Consider the following 13,857-nt stretch of genomic DNA (forward strand, 5'->3'; position numbering starts at 1 on the left):
TTAAGGAGCTCTGGAGGCGTAGTGCGTAAGGCATTGGCTGCTAACCAGAAGACTGGTGGTTCAAACCCATTAGCCACTCCTCGGAAGGAAGATTGGGTGATCTATTTCTGTAGAGATACTGCCTTGGAAACCCAAGGAGGGGTCGCTATAAGTCTGATCCAACTCGATGGCATTGAGTTTTGTTTTCTTTTTTATATGCATTTAAGGGGTCATTGTTGGTTCAATGGTAGAATTCTTACTTTCCATATCAGGAGATCAGTTTGATTCCTAGCCAAAGCACTTTATACACAGCCAACGCTATGTTGGCACTTGCATGTTGCTATGATACTAAGCAGGTTTCAGTGGAGCTTGCAGACTGAGACACACTAGGAAGAAAGGCCTACAATCTCCTTCCAGAAAGCGTCTAGTAAATACTTTCTGTATCACAATGATCTTATTTGCAGCAGATCGTGGGGATGGTGCAAGACCAGGCACCACTTCATTCATTGTCCGTGAGGTCACGGAGTCGCCAACACAAAGGCAGCTAACAGCATGTGTCTGTATAGGAGTGGGGAGGAGGAGAGTGAATGAGTGACAATTAAAAGAATAATCATCTCTCCTCGTCCAGAGCAAAGAAGACTGAAGAAAACCAAAGACACATGGAAACAGTCTAAGGGACTAGTAGACCATGCAATCATCAGCCTATATTACCATGAGACCGGGAGAACTAGATGGTATCTGGCTACCACTGTCACCACTCTGAAAGGGATCTATGCAGGAGATCCTGGATATAGTGGGAGAACAATGTGAAACAGAGCTCAAAATCATAAAAAAAAGACCAGGTTTACTGGCTAAATAGAGCCTGGTGAGACCCTTGAGACTATGGCCCCTAGTTACTCTTTAGGTTTAGAATTGAACTCACTCCCATGGCTTCCAGCCAAACGATAGATAGTCACATAGGGTGAACATTTACATCAGGTAGATACACTCCTTAGAGTGATCATGGGAGAACAGAAGTGCGGTGTTTGCACAGACAGATAGCTTTGGTGGAGGGGAAGCAGGAATGTACAGGAAAGGAGACAGGGAAGAGCTAACTACAGGGAGGAAGTGGGAGGAGAGCTGTTACATTGTGGGAAATTGCAGTCAGTGTCATGAAACAAAATGCATATCACTGCTGTATGGAAAATGAATTTGCTCTGCAAACTTTCACCCAAATTACAATAAAAATTTAAAAAGAAAACAATAATAAAAATTAGGGACCAGACAGGTAGGTGGGTATGAAAAGGCCAAGAGTCACAGGCCCTGTTTCTACAGGAGAAACTATGCAACTTCAGGGGGCTAAGGATGAGAAGAGCAGAGGTCCACGGACTTGGTGATTATTAGCTCCTGACAGTGGGTAATGCATTATTCTTTTGTCCTCAACTTCAGGCCGGCTCTCTTCTGGAGCAGGTCCCTCCTCGGATGGGTGAGATTTTCAGTCTGAGTGATGTAGATAATTTCCTGACCTGCATCAGCAGTGGACCCTGGTGCCAGCTGTGTAAGACTCTACAACTTTCCGGCCAGTCCTGGATGGAGCACGGGTAGAGAGAGGGCTGCCAGGCCCAGGCGGGAAACTGTTAGCCTCCATGTGGTCCACGGTCATGGCTGGCCTTGCCTCAGCTGAGTGGAGTCAGCCACCACAGGCTGCAGTGGAAAGGGATTCTTCTACTTTTGTCAACTATAGAGAGAACCAGACTTTAAAGGGAGGGACACAGCAGTTTAGACCGAAAGACATGCTTCCTTCGACAGTGAGACCTTGAGTGGGGCTGAGGCAGTGGTGGACTTAGCAGGGTGAGGAGATCTTGGAAAGGCCAATCATTGCTTCCTTATCGGAAGCAAGGTGACTAGTCTTAGGAAGTAGTGCGAGTTGTTTAATCCTTAGAAAGAGGTGTGTGGTAAAAGCAACCATGAAAGTACAGTGCATGTTTGGCAGTAAAACTCAGATCAAAATAAAAATGCCACCTTGGCCCACCTTCACACACACACACACACCTTTTTTTTTCTTTCACCTCTGGAAGCATAACTCCTCAGAACTCGGTCTTCAAGGAGCCCCTCTCCCTTCCCAGAACTCAAACCAGGGTAGAGAGTCCTTATCATTGTTTCACAAACTTTATGAAATTTAAAAATAAAAGTTAAATACAAAAGTTAAAAATAAGAGTTCCTATTTCAGCAGCGAGTGCTTACTCTGTGCCAGGCAGTGTTCCAAGACCTCTGCACCTATTAGCTCATGTAGTCCTCACAACCACCTCTGAGGCAATTCTGAGAAAAAGTATTTACAGGCAGAAACCTAAATGCAACCAGAAGCTGCGGGAAATCTGGAGCAGACCTGAAAGGCACCGAACGGTCCGTCTCATGAGGTGAAACAGCCGGGTAGGCATCGTCAGTGTCTTGTGAGTGGTCGGGAAGGGAACCAGAAGCACTGGCGCAAAGCAAGTGAGGCAAACGTTGTGGAGAACAAACACCAGTGCTATGGGAGTGCTATGGGGTTAATGCTTTTAAGAAACTCTGTACATCAGCTCAGGGCTCAGGGTCGGCCTTCACCTCACCAGATTGAAGCAGGAAAGTGGGCCAAGAGAGAACAGTTCCCTAACCACACTGCTTACCAAGGTGTCCTAAAACCTTTGAGGAAACCTCCATCTGAACTCATTTCTCTTCCTGCTAGAAGCTTCAAAGAGCCAAACCTCAGCAAGTACTACTTGTCCCACTGCCCAGGGCAAGGTTGGGAAGGAGAGGCAGCAGGGAGGGCAGGCAAGGGGCTCCCCTGAAAAGCAGAAGCCAGGCTTCTGTGGCCTGAACCCAGCCTGCCGTGGTCACATGGCCCACAGGGCTTCTCCCTGCAGCTCTGCTCTGGAAAGCCATGGAGTCTGTGTAACAGCTGGTGGTTGAATGAGGGACAGAGTGAGGGCAAGGGTGGCATGCCTCAGTGCGCTGGCCAGGCCAGTGGTGCTGGCAGCTGAACAGGTGGGGGCAGGAGGGAGCAGACATTGTCTCCAAGGGAAAGGGACCAGGAGGAACAGCTCTCTCGGTCAAGAGAGACTGCCCAGCAGCTGAGGGCAGAATGGAGCCCGTGCAGGCCTCTCTGCCCTTCCATTCTGAGGACAGTTTTACAGTATTTTCCTTTTCCAACTCCTAGACTTTGTATTTCAGCCCCTGACTCCCCTAAAAGGAGGTGACCAGGCAAGGACTGGGGGGAAGCGATGGGCTGACATTAATTGATAGGAGCAGCTCTGAGCAGTTCATGCTGCCTTATCTCCCTCTCCTTTGGATAGCGTGTGTCCGCCAGAGTCCGCGGGGTCGGTGATTAATAGGGGCCATCACTCACTGTCCACGGCGGCTGAAAGGCAGCAGGGAGGGGGCGGCCCTCCCCAGAACTGAGATAACAAGCAGCAGGAATAATGAGTGGTGTCACTCCACTTTTCATTTTGATGGAAAGTCATTACGGGAGTCAACGCCAGCGACAAAGAGCCATGAATCAACTGCTCTGCTATGAAATTAAAATCGAATTGCCGGCCACCCCCAGCCCCTACGCTTCCTGGGAAATGGGGATGGGTAGGTGGCTTGGGCGAGGGGTGCTATTGCTGGGGTGGGCTCCATCCAATCAGAGAGCAGGTGGTTATGGGTAGGAAGTGGACAGGCAGCTAGTGAAGGTGACAACTCTTGTCTCCACCTGGTTTATCAGACCTTTCCTTTCCAAACCACACTTTGCCTCTGCCTGGAGGTAAGCTGTGATTAAAAGGAAAATACAGCTTTGCTGGCTCCAACACTGCTGCTGCTCAACGGCTCCCGCGGGCTGCTGGCCTGGGTGGGCTAGGCTGGGCCCGGCCGTGGAGAGAAAGGGGCCCAGCCGACTCAGCTATCTCATACCATTTGTAGACAGTAAACTGGGTATCTAGGGCCAGAGGCAAAGGGGAAAAGTCCCCAGGGAGCCCACCTGGGTCAAGAACCCCACAAAAGTACAACCTCAACCTCGGGCTTAGAGAAGTAGTATAAGTAATGGTCAGTAGTGAAACAAGAGCTTCTCCTCTTTTATTAAGTCCAACTAGACTAACTACCCAAAGCAGAAGCTGTGGTTTCAGACTGACCAGGCCCCAAGGCCAGTCAAGTGCAGTGAGTGCCTAGTAGTGACAGCCTCCACTTCTTCCACCTGGCGACAGTCCTTTCTCATGGCCTTCTGCCCTCTAGTCTGCCTGGTCTCTGGCCTGGAAGGGCCCTGCAACATCAGCTCTGGGTAGAGGGCCCCTCCGTCATGAAGGCTGAGAAGCCGGGCAGGCGAAAACATGGAGTGGATACTACAGAGAGGTCCCCATCAGGTGCACGGGACGCCCGCTGTACCTCTTGGAGATGTCAGCTTCGATCTGAAAGACAGCAATACCAAGTGGGTGGGAAGCAGAGAGGGGAAGGGGCCTGCAGAAACCAGGGTCCCCTCACCTGGCGGGTTGCCCCTTTCCATCTCACCAGTTTCTGCAGCTCCCTGGTCCTCTCTAGGAGCAGGTCCAGCTTGGGCTCCAGGGCTGCTTGCTCCTGAAGTGCTTCCTGCTGCTTCTGCACCATCAGCTCTTTCTTCAAGGCCAGCAGCTGGGACTGCTTCAGTTTTTGCTGGAGGAATTCAGTCACTCGGTCCACATACCTGTGCAGGGCACTCAGGTAAGTCTATGGGGTAGCTATGCACCACCCTCTTCCTCTTTCTGGCTGATGAGAGGTTATTTCCTCTGACCAATTAACGCCAGAAACTCACCAACTACAAGGTGAGAGTTTGGATAACCCTAAGCATTCCCATCCAACTGCCCGCAAAGGTGAGGTGCAGGAAACCCAACCCCTACTTAGCCTCTCACCCTGCACATCCTTGAATCCTTTTTTCTAAGGAATATTCACTCCCATTTCTGAATAGATTCTGCCTGCATTCATCAAAACACAGCATCTTGCCAGGAAGAGAACCCCTAAGCCTCAGTGCGGAAGGTGACATTACAGGAGGCAGGGGCCATGGAAGAATAAGAGGGACACACAGGATTCAGAGCTGCTAAAGATGGTGGATGCTCCTGATCAGCCCAATGTCACAGGGAAAGCCAGACCTTGGTGAGGCTAGGATCATAAACAGGTGTTGCATTCGAAGGTTGGTGAGCCGGCCAATCAGATCCTGCAGCATGGACACCATGGTAACCATCTTCCCCTTGGTCTGGCCCTGCAGGATGGCCGGAGCCAGCTGGAACTGGCTCACCGACAGGATGTCTGCCTCCTCACTCATCTCCACTGCTCTCTGGGACAGGAAGGTCTCAAGCTGAGGACGAAAGAAGATCTGGTTCAAACTGAGAAAGATCTCAGAAGCTGTGTCTGTGAGCTGTTCAAAATGCAGGAGAGAGATGGGTGGGTTGGATTCTGGTTGATGAGAGGTTATTTCCTCTGACCGATTTTAATGCCAGAAACTCACCAAGTACAAGGTGAGAGCTTGGGGAAGCCTCTGCTGTCACTCTTGCATCTCCCATGCCCTACCTCGGGCCTGAACCTCCGTGCCTCCTGGGCCTGTGTACCAGATAACTCATGCAGAGATTCAAAGGGCTCTCTCACCCCTGGGGAGACATTTTCTCTCCATGGGAGGAAGAAGATTCAGGGACTAGAGTCCATGGTGAGAAGTTCTGGATTAAAGGCCAAAGAGATTGAAGAGCCAGCTACATATTTTATCAGTCTTTTCCTGCTATAAAACCTTGATGCCTTTCGTTCTCCTCTCCCCTGAAGGCTAGGAGGGGCCTCTCTCAGCTGAAAAAGTGGCTGAGGACTTTCGTGAGCCCCTCCCAATCAGCAGGAGACTGGGGAGGGAAAAGACCTAGAAAGTAAGGAAGAGGGGCTCCCTCTTCCTGATTCCACAGCAAAGGTCCTAGAATGCACGCTGGCTGTTTATCAGACTGCTCAGCATCAGAGCTACAGGGGTGATATTTGAACAGAGATCACACTACTCTTCTGCTCAAAAAACTCCAACTTGACTTCCCTCAGTCAGAGCCCAAGGTCAGACTCTCTTTGCCCGCGCCCCCCCCCCAGCTCAGCCACACTGGCCTCCTTGTTCCTCAAGTCTGCAGGACACACCCCACTTGGAGGTCTTCATAGTGGTAGCTCCTGCTGCCAGATGCCAGATACCTGCTTGGCTCTCTCCACACCTCCTGCAGGTCCTGACTTAGATGCTGCCTGCTTAGAGGGTCTTCTCTGCCCACCCACTGTTATGAAACTGCAGCCCTTCCCAGCAAGCTCCATGTCCCTTCCTTGCTTTATTTCCTCTATGGCACATCCTGTAGGTTTACTTATTTATCTTGCTTCCTGTCTGCCTTCCCCACTAGAATATAAGCTCCATGAAGCCAAAGACTTCGTCTCATTCACTGCTGAACCCTGGTGCCCAAGACAGCCAGGTACGTTGGAGGTACACAACAAACATCTGCTGAGCAAATGAAGGGGCATCCTACCCCAGAACTCAGCAAGCCCTTGGCGCCCCTCACCACACACAGGGAGGGTCAGGCAGGTGTAAGGGAGGGTTGCCAGCGGTGCTGACCAGGCCTCGGCCTCACCTCCCAGAGGACGACAATACCTCCATGAGCTCATCGATGAATTGATTCCGGGTCTCAGGGTACTCAAGGAGAGTCAGAGCATCCGGACCCCTAGCAACACCTTCTGGAGCTGCCAGGAAGAGAGACAGAGAGGAGGTAAAGCATCGGACCTCAGGACTAGACAAGAAAAAGATTTCAAGTTTGAGAAGTCCTGGGCAGGCGAATATGGGACAGACCCATTGCACTAAAGCCACTTCCTGTCCCAACCAAAGAGGTTAGGGTTACCCTTCCCAAATGTCTCAGACCTAATCATGCACTCCTGCCAGGCCCCAGTCTGCAAGGAGGATCACAGAGTTGGGTTCAGAGCAGAAAGGCCCGCTTTCCAAGCCGCTGGATGGTGCAAGTAAAGTTTCATCCTGCACTGCCCTCTAGTGGCTCAGATCATTGCTACATCCTGTGCTGGTGGAAAGTGGGGATGGGTTAGACTTTGGAGCCCACAGTTCCTCCTGGAACCTCACCAGGACTGATGGCCCACATTTGCTCTCCAAAAAGTTGTTTCTACACTTAAGTTGAAGAACTTCACCCTATCGCCCTCCATTTAAATTCTCATCAAATTTTTGATAGAACAATTGAATGTACAAGCAGCCTAATCTTGGTAGTGGTTTTCTCTGCTTCTGGACCTGGGGCCTTGAGCATGCCCCTTTTGCCAGGGCTGCAGGGATGTGCACTCACCCTCGGTTCCCGCTTCTAGCACCATGATCTGCAAGGCAGCAGCATCATCTCCCCAGTCTATCCCATCACCTCCACTTTCCTGGATAGAGAGCAAAGAGCCCAACAGTGTTGGGAAATGTTCCTCAGCAGGGACCTGGGATAACCCAAGGTCCCTGTAAGTTAAATGGGTGCACAATCCAACTGTCATAAGGACTTGGAGCCCTGATGTAGGCAGCCAAGATGGAGGTATGGGTCCAGTTATGTGTTGCCACCTTCAGCCATGCTTCGTAGAGTTATCACCTGCCTTGTGCTAAACAGCAGGAGAAAAGAGGTCAAAACTTGTAAGTGTCCCTTTTGAAATTCTGACTACCTCTGGTCTTAGAGTTATGAACAGCAAATGATGCCTTTAAAGATGCAGATGACACTTTTCTTATCAATGAAGCAGTCATTACAAAAAATCCTCAGAGAAGCGGCCAAGGGTGCAGTCTAACCTTTGGGTCTGAATCCAGTGAGATGCCCCAGTCGATTTCAGTGGCCTCAGCAGAGATGCCATAGTCAATCCCTTCAGAAGCAGCCTCTGCTCCAAAGTCGCCCCAGTCAATCTAGAAAGGTGAAAAAGTGAGTTAATGGAAGTGGGTGGGAGTAAAGGGGCCTGTCTCCCCACAGCCCTCAGCTGCTTGTTAGGAGTACTGGGACTATGGCCCCCAGGTTCCCCAAAAGAGTGTCTTCAGAGAGCTCATGTGATGGAAGGGCTCCTGGTTCTAGCTTGCTGAGCCTCAGCTATACTCGGGTCTCAAGGTCAGGAAAAAAATGGGAGCAGGGCCCTCTGGACCCTTCCACCTATAGTGCCTCTCACACAAATCCCCCTTTCTTCCTCCTGGGAATCTGAATTCAGGTCATGGGGGTTTGGGTGGAGTGTGTGGGGAGGAAGCAGCCGTACTCACACTCACACCTATGAGGTAGGTGCCTTCCAACAAGGCTTGTCTTACCGCGTCTTCTTCCACTTGCTCAGGAGGCACCTCAATGTGTGGCCGCTCCACCACAGACGGCTCCGTCCCCGTCCTCCATTCGTACACCGTTGAGTTTCCTCGCTTCTGCACGTACCTCAGCATTGGCAACACCTGCTCTGTGGGGCTTCAACAGATCACATGACTGACTCTCCTGCTGACCGCTCAGGAAGCCAAGCCGGGGCTTCGGCCTGGGCTGTACAGGCAAAAGGGGAAGACTCCTACTGAATGTGAGTGCGTAAAATAAAGCTCAAACGTCATGAGGAGAAATACAAGTGAAGAGAACAGCCAGGGTAGATAGGTAAACTGTCCCTCCTGCTAGAGAGAAACTGAGGCCCTCATTACCTTTCACACACAAAATCCACACAGGCCTGGTACAGGTCAATGGCTTCCCCCACAGACTGAGCCGCTGCCCCAACGTCTGCCAGCTGGCTCGGCAGGTCCTTCACCAGGGCCAGCAGTTCTCTTCGGACGTTATCTCCCTAGTGAGGGTAGACAATGCGGGCTGAGACAGATGTGGTGAGAAGCGCAGTCCAAGAGATGCAAGAAAATATCAAAAGATAGCAGATAGGGCAGATACAGGCCCAAGAAAGGCAGGACTCGAGCTGAGAAGGGCATGTGTTCCAGCAGCTAAGGAGCTGGGTGTGGAACGACCTCCACGGCTCCTCTCAGACTAGACTGGGTCCCAGGAAGGCAGACGGCCCAGGTGCCACTAAGGCAATGAGACCCTCCCGCCCGCTCACCGTGATGCCATACTGCTTGCAGGAGTGGTGGAACTGCTCCCGCATCTCCGCGGCCCCCGCCTGGCCCTCCTCCTCCTTGCGGCTGTACTCCAGCTGCAGCTGCTGGCACTTGGCGATCTGCTTCTTCAGCAGCGGGATCTCGTAGTTGACATTGCGAACCAGGAGGCTAGAGAGTTCCACTAAAGAGGGCCCAGGGAATTCCTCTCAGGCCAGCCACACCACAAGGCCAGCAGCACCCCAGTGGTGGTGAAGGGCAGGGCGCTGGCTTCCCAGGGGCCCCCTTCCTGGCTGTGGGACCTAAGACCAGTCACTTAACCTCTCTAGTCCAATCCTCATCTGTAAAACAGGGACAAGAACACCACAGGACCCATAAAACCTATCGTGAGGAGTAAAAGACAGAGTCCATATCAAACACCAAGCACCACTGCTTACATACAGTAGGTGCCCAGTGAGATAGTGGTTACTTTACTATTAGAAAATACAAGCCCAACTACAGCAGCCTTAGCTGTTCCCTGTCAGGTGCCAGGCAGTGGCCCCCAGGTGACCCGTGCCTCTCGGTCTGCAGAATGGAGGTGGGGGCATCCATTCTACCTCACACACTGGCTCAGGCCCTACCTACTCTGCTCCGTCTTCCTCTCCACCCCTGCCCAACGCTCTCTGTAGAAATTATTTTCCCACCTCACAAACAGGCCACATCTACTCTCCGGCCTCTTTCCAGATACGACCTGTGCCTCCTATAAGCCTGCTGTCCCAGAACTCCGGGCGTGGGCTTCCCCATGGGCACTTTTACCTAAGTAGGTGTTGTCCTTCTCATACAGGGCCACAATCTCCTGCCAATCCTGAGTAAGAACAGAAACAGGAAGTGAGCCAAAAAGGCACTCGGCAGCCACAGCCCGGCTCAATGCCTGAACAGGGGAGGCTGTCCCAGTCCTCACAACAAACAGAAATGCCTCACCCTCCTTCAGCTCAGAACGCTGGCTGAACCACCCACTTTAAGAGTGTGGCGCCACAAATGATCCCCAAAGTGGCGGGACTGAAAAATTGCAACCCGGGGGTAAGGTACTTTGGCATAAACTATGGGGACGGAGGGAAAGTTCAGGAAATATTCTACAAAGGAGTCTCCTGCCAGATCCTCAGAGAGACTAGAGAGGCTGTAACTTCACAGGTTAGATGTTCCCAGCCCTTGGCTCACACTTGCCTTCATTCGCTGTGAAGAGTACCGGCCAAAAATATTTTTCGTGGAGGCCTCAGTACCCTTCAGAATGTCCACAATTCTTAGGCAGTGGAAATAGTGAATGTCTGGGAAGCAAAGAAGAGTAACAACCTTGAGAATTCCAATTTGCGCATTTTCTACCTACTCTGACCACCATAAGGAGCTCTGGTGGCACAGTGCCTAGGACATTTGGCTGCTGACCACAAGGCTATGTTTCAAAACCCACCATCCCCATGGAAGGAAGACAGGGCAATCGACTTCCATAAAGATTTACCGCCTTAGAAACCCAAGGGAGGTTGCTATGAGTCAGAATTGACTCAATGGCAGTGGGTTTGGTTTTTGGTTCTGACCAGCACAACATGGTATGTGGCTGACTCATGTGAACAGCCAATGATTATTAACATCTGTGGCTTGCCATTTTACTATTTTGTGCTGGAAGAAACCCGCATCTCTACCCCAAACAAAATTCTCTCTTTCTAGGGGTCAGCCTAGTGGGTGAGCCACAGGGGAGTGGGGCAGTCAGCTGATACACACTGCTTAGGGAAAGTGGGGACACCAGCCATGCAGCCCAGAGCACTCACAGGATCCGGAGAGCAGGTGGGCAATCTCTTCATTCTCCGGCATGTCCTGGATGGCAGCATTGATCTTCTCGCGGATGGTCAGCACCAGACTCTGCCATTTCAGGTTGCAGTGCCTTCTGTCCACTAGCCAATCTACATGAGAAACACCCAAATCACAGGGTTCCACTCCCACCACCCAAACCCATCACTAACTCAAGTGAAACAGCCTGAGATGCTGGCTGAGAGTTTTCTTCCTATTGGTTAAGGTAGGGGGGAATCATGGGAAGATGGCAGTCAAGACAGGACCTCCCCCCCCAGGGATGTTAAAGAAACTCCAGCAACCTGACTTCACCCTCGGGGTGGTTTTTATAGCACAACTGCCTTGACACTGGGATGAGAAAACCAAAACCAAAACTTGAAATGGATCCTGACGCTAAAGTGCCACTCTTGACAGTAAAGTCTCCATAATGTTTTTGCCTCTGTGGATAATTATTATGTTAACTACCAGATGAATGAATAATTGTAAAGCCTCTAATACCTCCACTGCCCCAAGGACTAGATAACACTGGTCTATGCTTAACAACAATGTGCCCCCCTGCACATGAGAATACCAGTGTGACTGGTCTCCTGGAGTCTGGGCCCAGATTTGTGTTTTTAGTGGAAGCTTTGGATGGCCCAAGGAGTCCTGCTGACACAACCATTAAGCAGCTGGCTACTAAACAAAAAGTTGGCAATACAAACCCACCTGGAGGCTCCGCAGGAAAGACCTGGTGATCTGCTTCCATAAAGATTACAGCCAAGAAAACTCTATAGGGCAGTTTTACTCAGTCACACGGGGTCAGTATGCATTGGAATCTTGGAATCGACTCAGCGTCACCAAACAACAACATAGGTGGACCGAGAGCTCTTAGACAGCTAAGAGCTAGTTTTGTGGTCAGATGGTCCTGGGTTCTAATTCTCTAGTTTCGTAGGCAAGCCATTCAAATCTCACTGTGCCTTACTTTCCCTACATGTGAAATGGTGATAAGATACTGAGTACAAGGAGCCACATAAGTAAAACACTCACTCTGTGCCTAGCCCACGGCAAGGACTCGAGAAGTCTCCATGATCTTCATTTTTATAACGTCAAGTGCTCAGAACAGTGCCTGACACAGAGCACACTCTCTATGAATGGTGGTTGTTTTATTGGTCCTTTTCACCACCAAAAGTATGCTCACACACTAAGATGCATATGTGCTGAAGAACTGGGACAAATGTGAAATGACGCTAAAGACACCTCAATAGCGGCCACTGTGCAGGACTGCCTCAATGGCCACATACAGTGCTGAATTCCAGCCCTTGCCCTTTTGTTAACTAAACCTGCCTCTTAGTCAAACACTGGGGTCCCACACTAGTATCAGTTATATTTCCTCCCCATATTTCTCTAATTTCCAAAGATAATAATTCTATACATATCACAGAACGAGAACTAAAGGATCCAGATAGTCAGACACCATCTTAAGGGCAACACTGGCATCAAATCCATCAATCCAAGGAGCATTTTAAAATGGCAACAGCTGTGCCAACGCGTGGACCAATCAGAATGAAAAGGTCCTTTCCTCTCTCTGACCTGGGAGAACGTATGTCAACACAGATAGGGAAATACAGCCAGGAGAAGCCCTGGCTACCAGATCTTATTTCCAACTGGGTCTTATGTCCCTTTTCCTACTCAAATCATGGGGGAGATGGAAGTTTGTAAGACGAAAGTAGGACAAGTTTTCTTCTGGCATAATGTTAAGAAAGCATGGATATCACGGCCAGACAATTATAAATCCTAGCTTGGAGTCTGGTAGCATAGTAGCTAAGACACTTGACTGCTAACCAGAAGGCTGGCGGTTCAAACCCACCAGCCACTCCTCGGAAGGAAGATGGGGCAATCTACTTCCGTAGTGATACTGCCTCGGAAACCCAAGGAGGGGTCGCTATGAGTCGGGTCCGACTCGACGGCACATAACAACAAGCTTGGAGTCTGCCACTTAGTAGTCGTACTGCCTCGGAAACCCAAGGAGGGGTCGCTATGAGTCGGGTCCGACTCGACGGCACATAACAACAAGCTTGGAGTCTGCCACTTAGTAGTCGGATGTCTTTAAGGTAAATCCTTTACCCTCTCTATACCTGCATAAGGTATCACGTGGTGTATTAAAACAGAAACGCAAGTACAGACTCTACTTTTCGTTCCTTTTCGCTCCTCTCAATGGTCCAATCATAGATGGGGTACAGGACCAGGCTTGGCTGGTGGTCAGTGGCCTCAATCTTCAGGAGTCAAGACTCCAGGCTGTTGGTGACAAGGGGCAAATAACCGGGCCTCCCCCCGACAGCCGGCTGCGCGGGGGTACCCACTCATACCGAGCAGCTTGCTGGTCTGGATGTCGATGGGCACGTGCTGATGGTCCTAAGGGAAAATGCAGCGGGGAGAGGGGCGTGAGCGCGGGGAGGGAACGCGCCACTCATGCGCTCATTATACGGTCCCAACCGGCACCCCGCGGGACTGAAACTATGGACCGGGGAGGGTCGCGCCTGGGGGCAAGGCCGTGGGAGCGGATCGTGGACAAACAGGCTGGACAACGCCTAGGGGTCCCAGGCCAACCCCTTATTTCTCCCAGCTACTGTACCGCCACCTGCATCTTTTCTCCACTTCCGCTTCCGGCCGTGAGACCCAAGCCCGCCCCGCCTTACCACCAATCCTGTGTTGGTGTGGCGAAGCCACAGCGTAAACACCAACAGGCCTCCTTCAGCCACGTCACCACCTTCCGCAGAGCCAATCGGGGCGCCCTGACGCAAGCCCTACCCATTGGCAGGCTCCAAAAGGCAGAGCCCGAGAGGGGCGGGAAAACGGGAGACAGCCAATGGGAGACACAAGGCGGGTACAAGACCAGGGCGGGGCGGGGAGCCTGAAAAGTGTTGCAACGGTGGCATGATCGCGACAGATGGCGCTGTAGACCCGGCCGCTATGGTCCTAGGCGGGAGCTGAGTGGTCCTTACAGGGATTAAGGAGTCGGCCTGCAAGGTCCTAGCGCCAACGTGGAGTGCATTTTCCCT

At 51.2% G+C, this 13,857-nt stretch overlaps 1 protein-coding gene across 1 annotated transcript; it reads right to left on the reverse strand.

Moving 5' to 3' along the window:
- Window positions 1-4,307: 4,307 nt before the first annotated feature.
- Window positions 4,308-13,442, reverse strand: CDK5RAP3 (CDK5 regulatory subunit associated protein 3). Its single transcript, XM_042781084.1, has 14 exons — window positions 13,431-13,442; window positions 13,165-13,210; window positions 10,801-10,932; window positions 10,205-10,305; window positions 9,797-9,845; window positions 9,007-9,185; window positions 8,609-8,745; window positions 8,246-8,390; window positions 7,748-7,858; window positions 7,278-7,356; window positions 6,587-6,675; window positions 5,088-5,293; window positions 4,474-4,645; window positions 4,308-4,373 (listed from the first exon to the last, which is right to left on the reverse strand). Exons 1-14 carry the CDS (start codon window positions 13,440-13,442, stop codon window positions 4,308-4,310), a joined length of 1,524 nt encoding a protein of 507 aa, XP_042637018.1.
- Between the last annotated feature and the right edge of the window lie 415 nt (window positions 13,443-13,857).

The sequence above is a fragment of the Orycteropus afer genome, unplaced genomic scaffold (assembly GCF_000298275.1).
Source record: "Orycteropus afer afer isolate SDZICR_OR568_19922 unplaced genomic scaffold, OryAfe1.0 scaffold00085, whole genome shotgun sequence".
Classification (NCBI taxonomy): Eukaryota; Metazoa; Chordata; class Mammalia; order Tubulidentata; family Orycteropodidae; genus Orycteropus; species Orycteropus afer.

What these genes read in the sequence shown, in the direction of transcription:
- CDK5RAP3 (XM_042781084.1), bottom strand. An exon ending in GTGGATTTTGTGTGTGAAAG is followed by an intron (nt 8,391 to 8,608) that starts GTAATGAGGGCC and finishes GATCTGTTGAAG; the next exon opens with CCCCACAGAGCAGGTGTTGC. An exon ending in CACTGGATTCAGACCCAAAG is followed by an intron (nt 7,357 to 7,747) that starts GTTAGACTGCAC and finishes CTCTCTATCCAG; the next exon opens with GAAAGTGGAGGTGATGGGAT.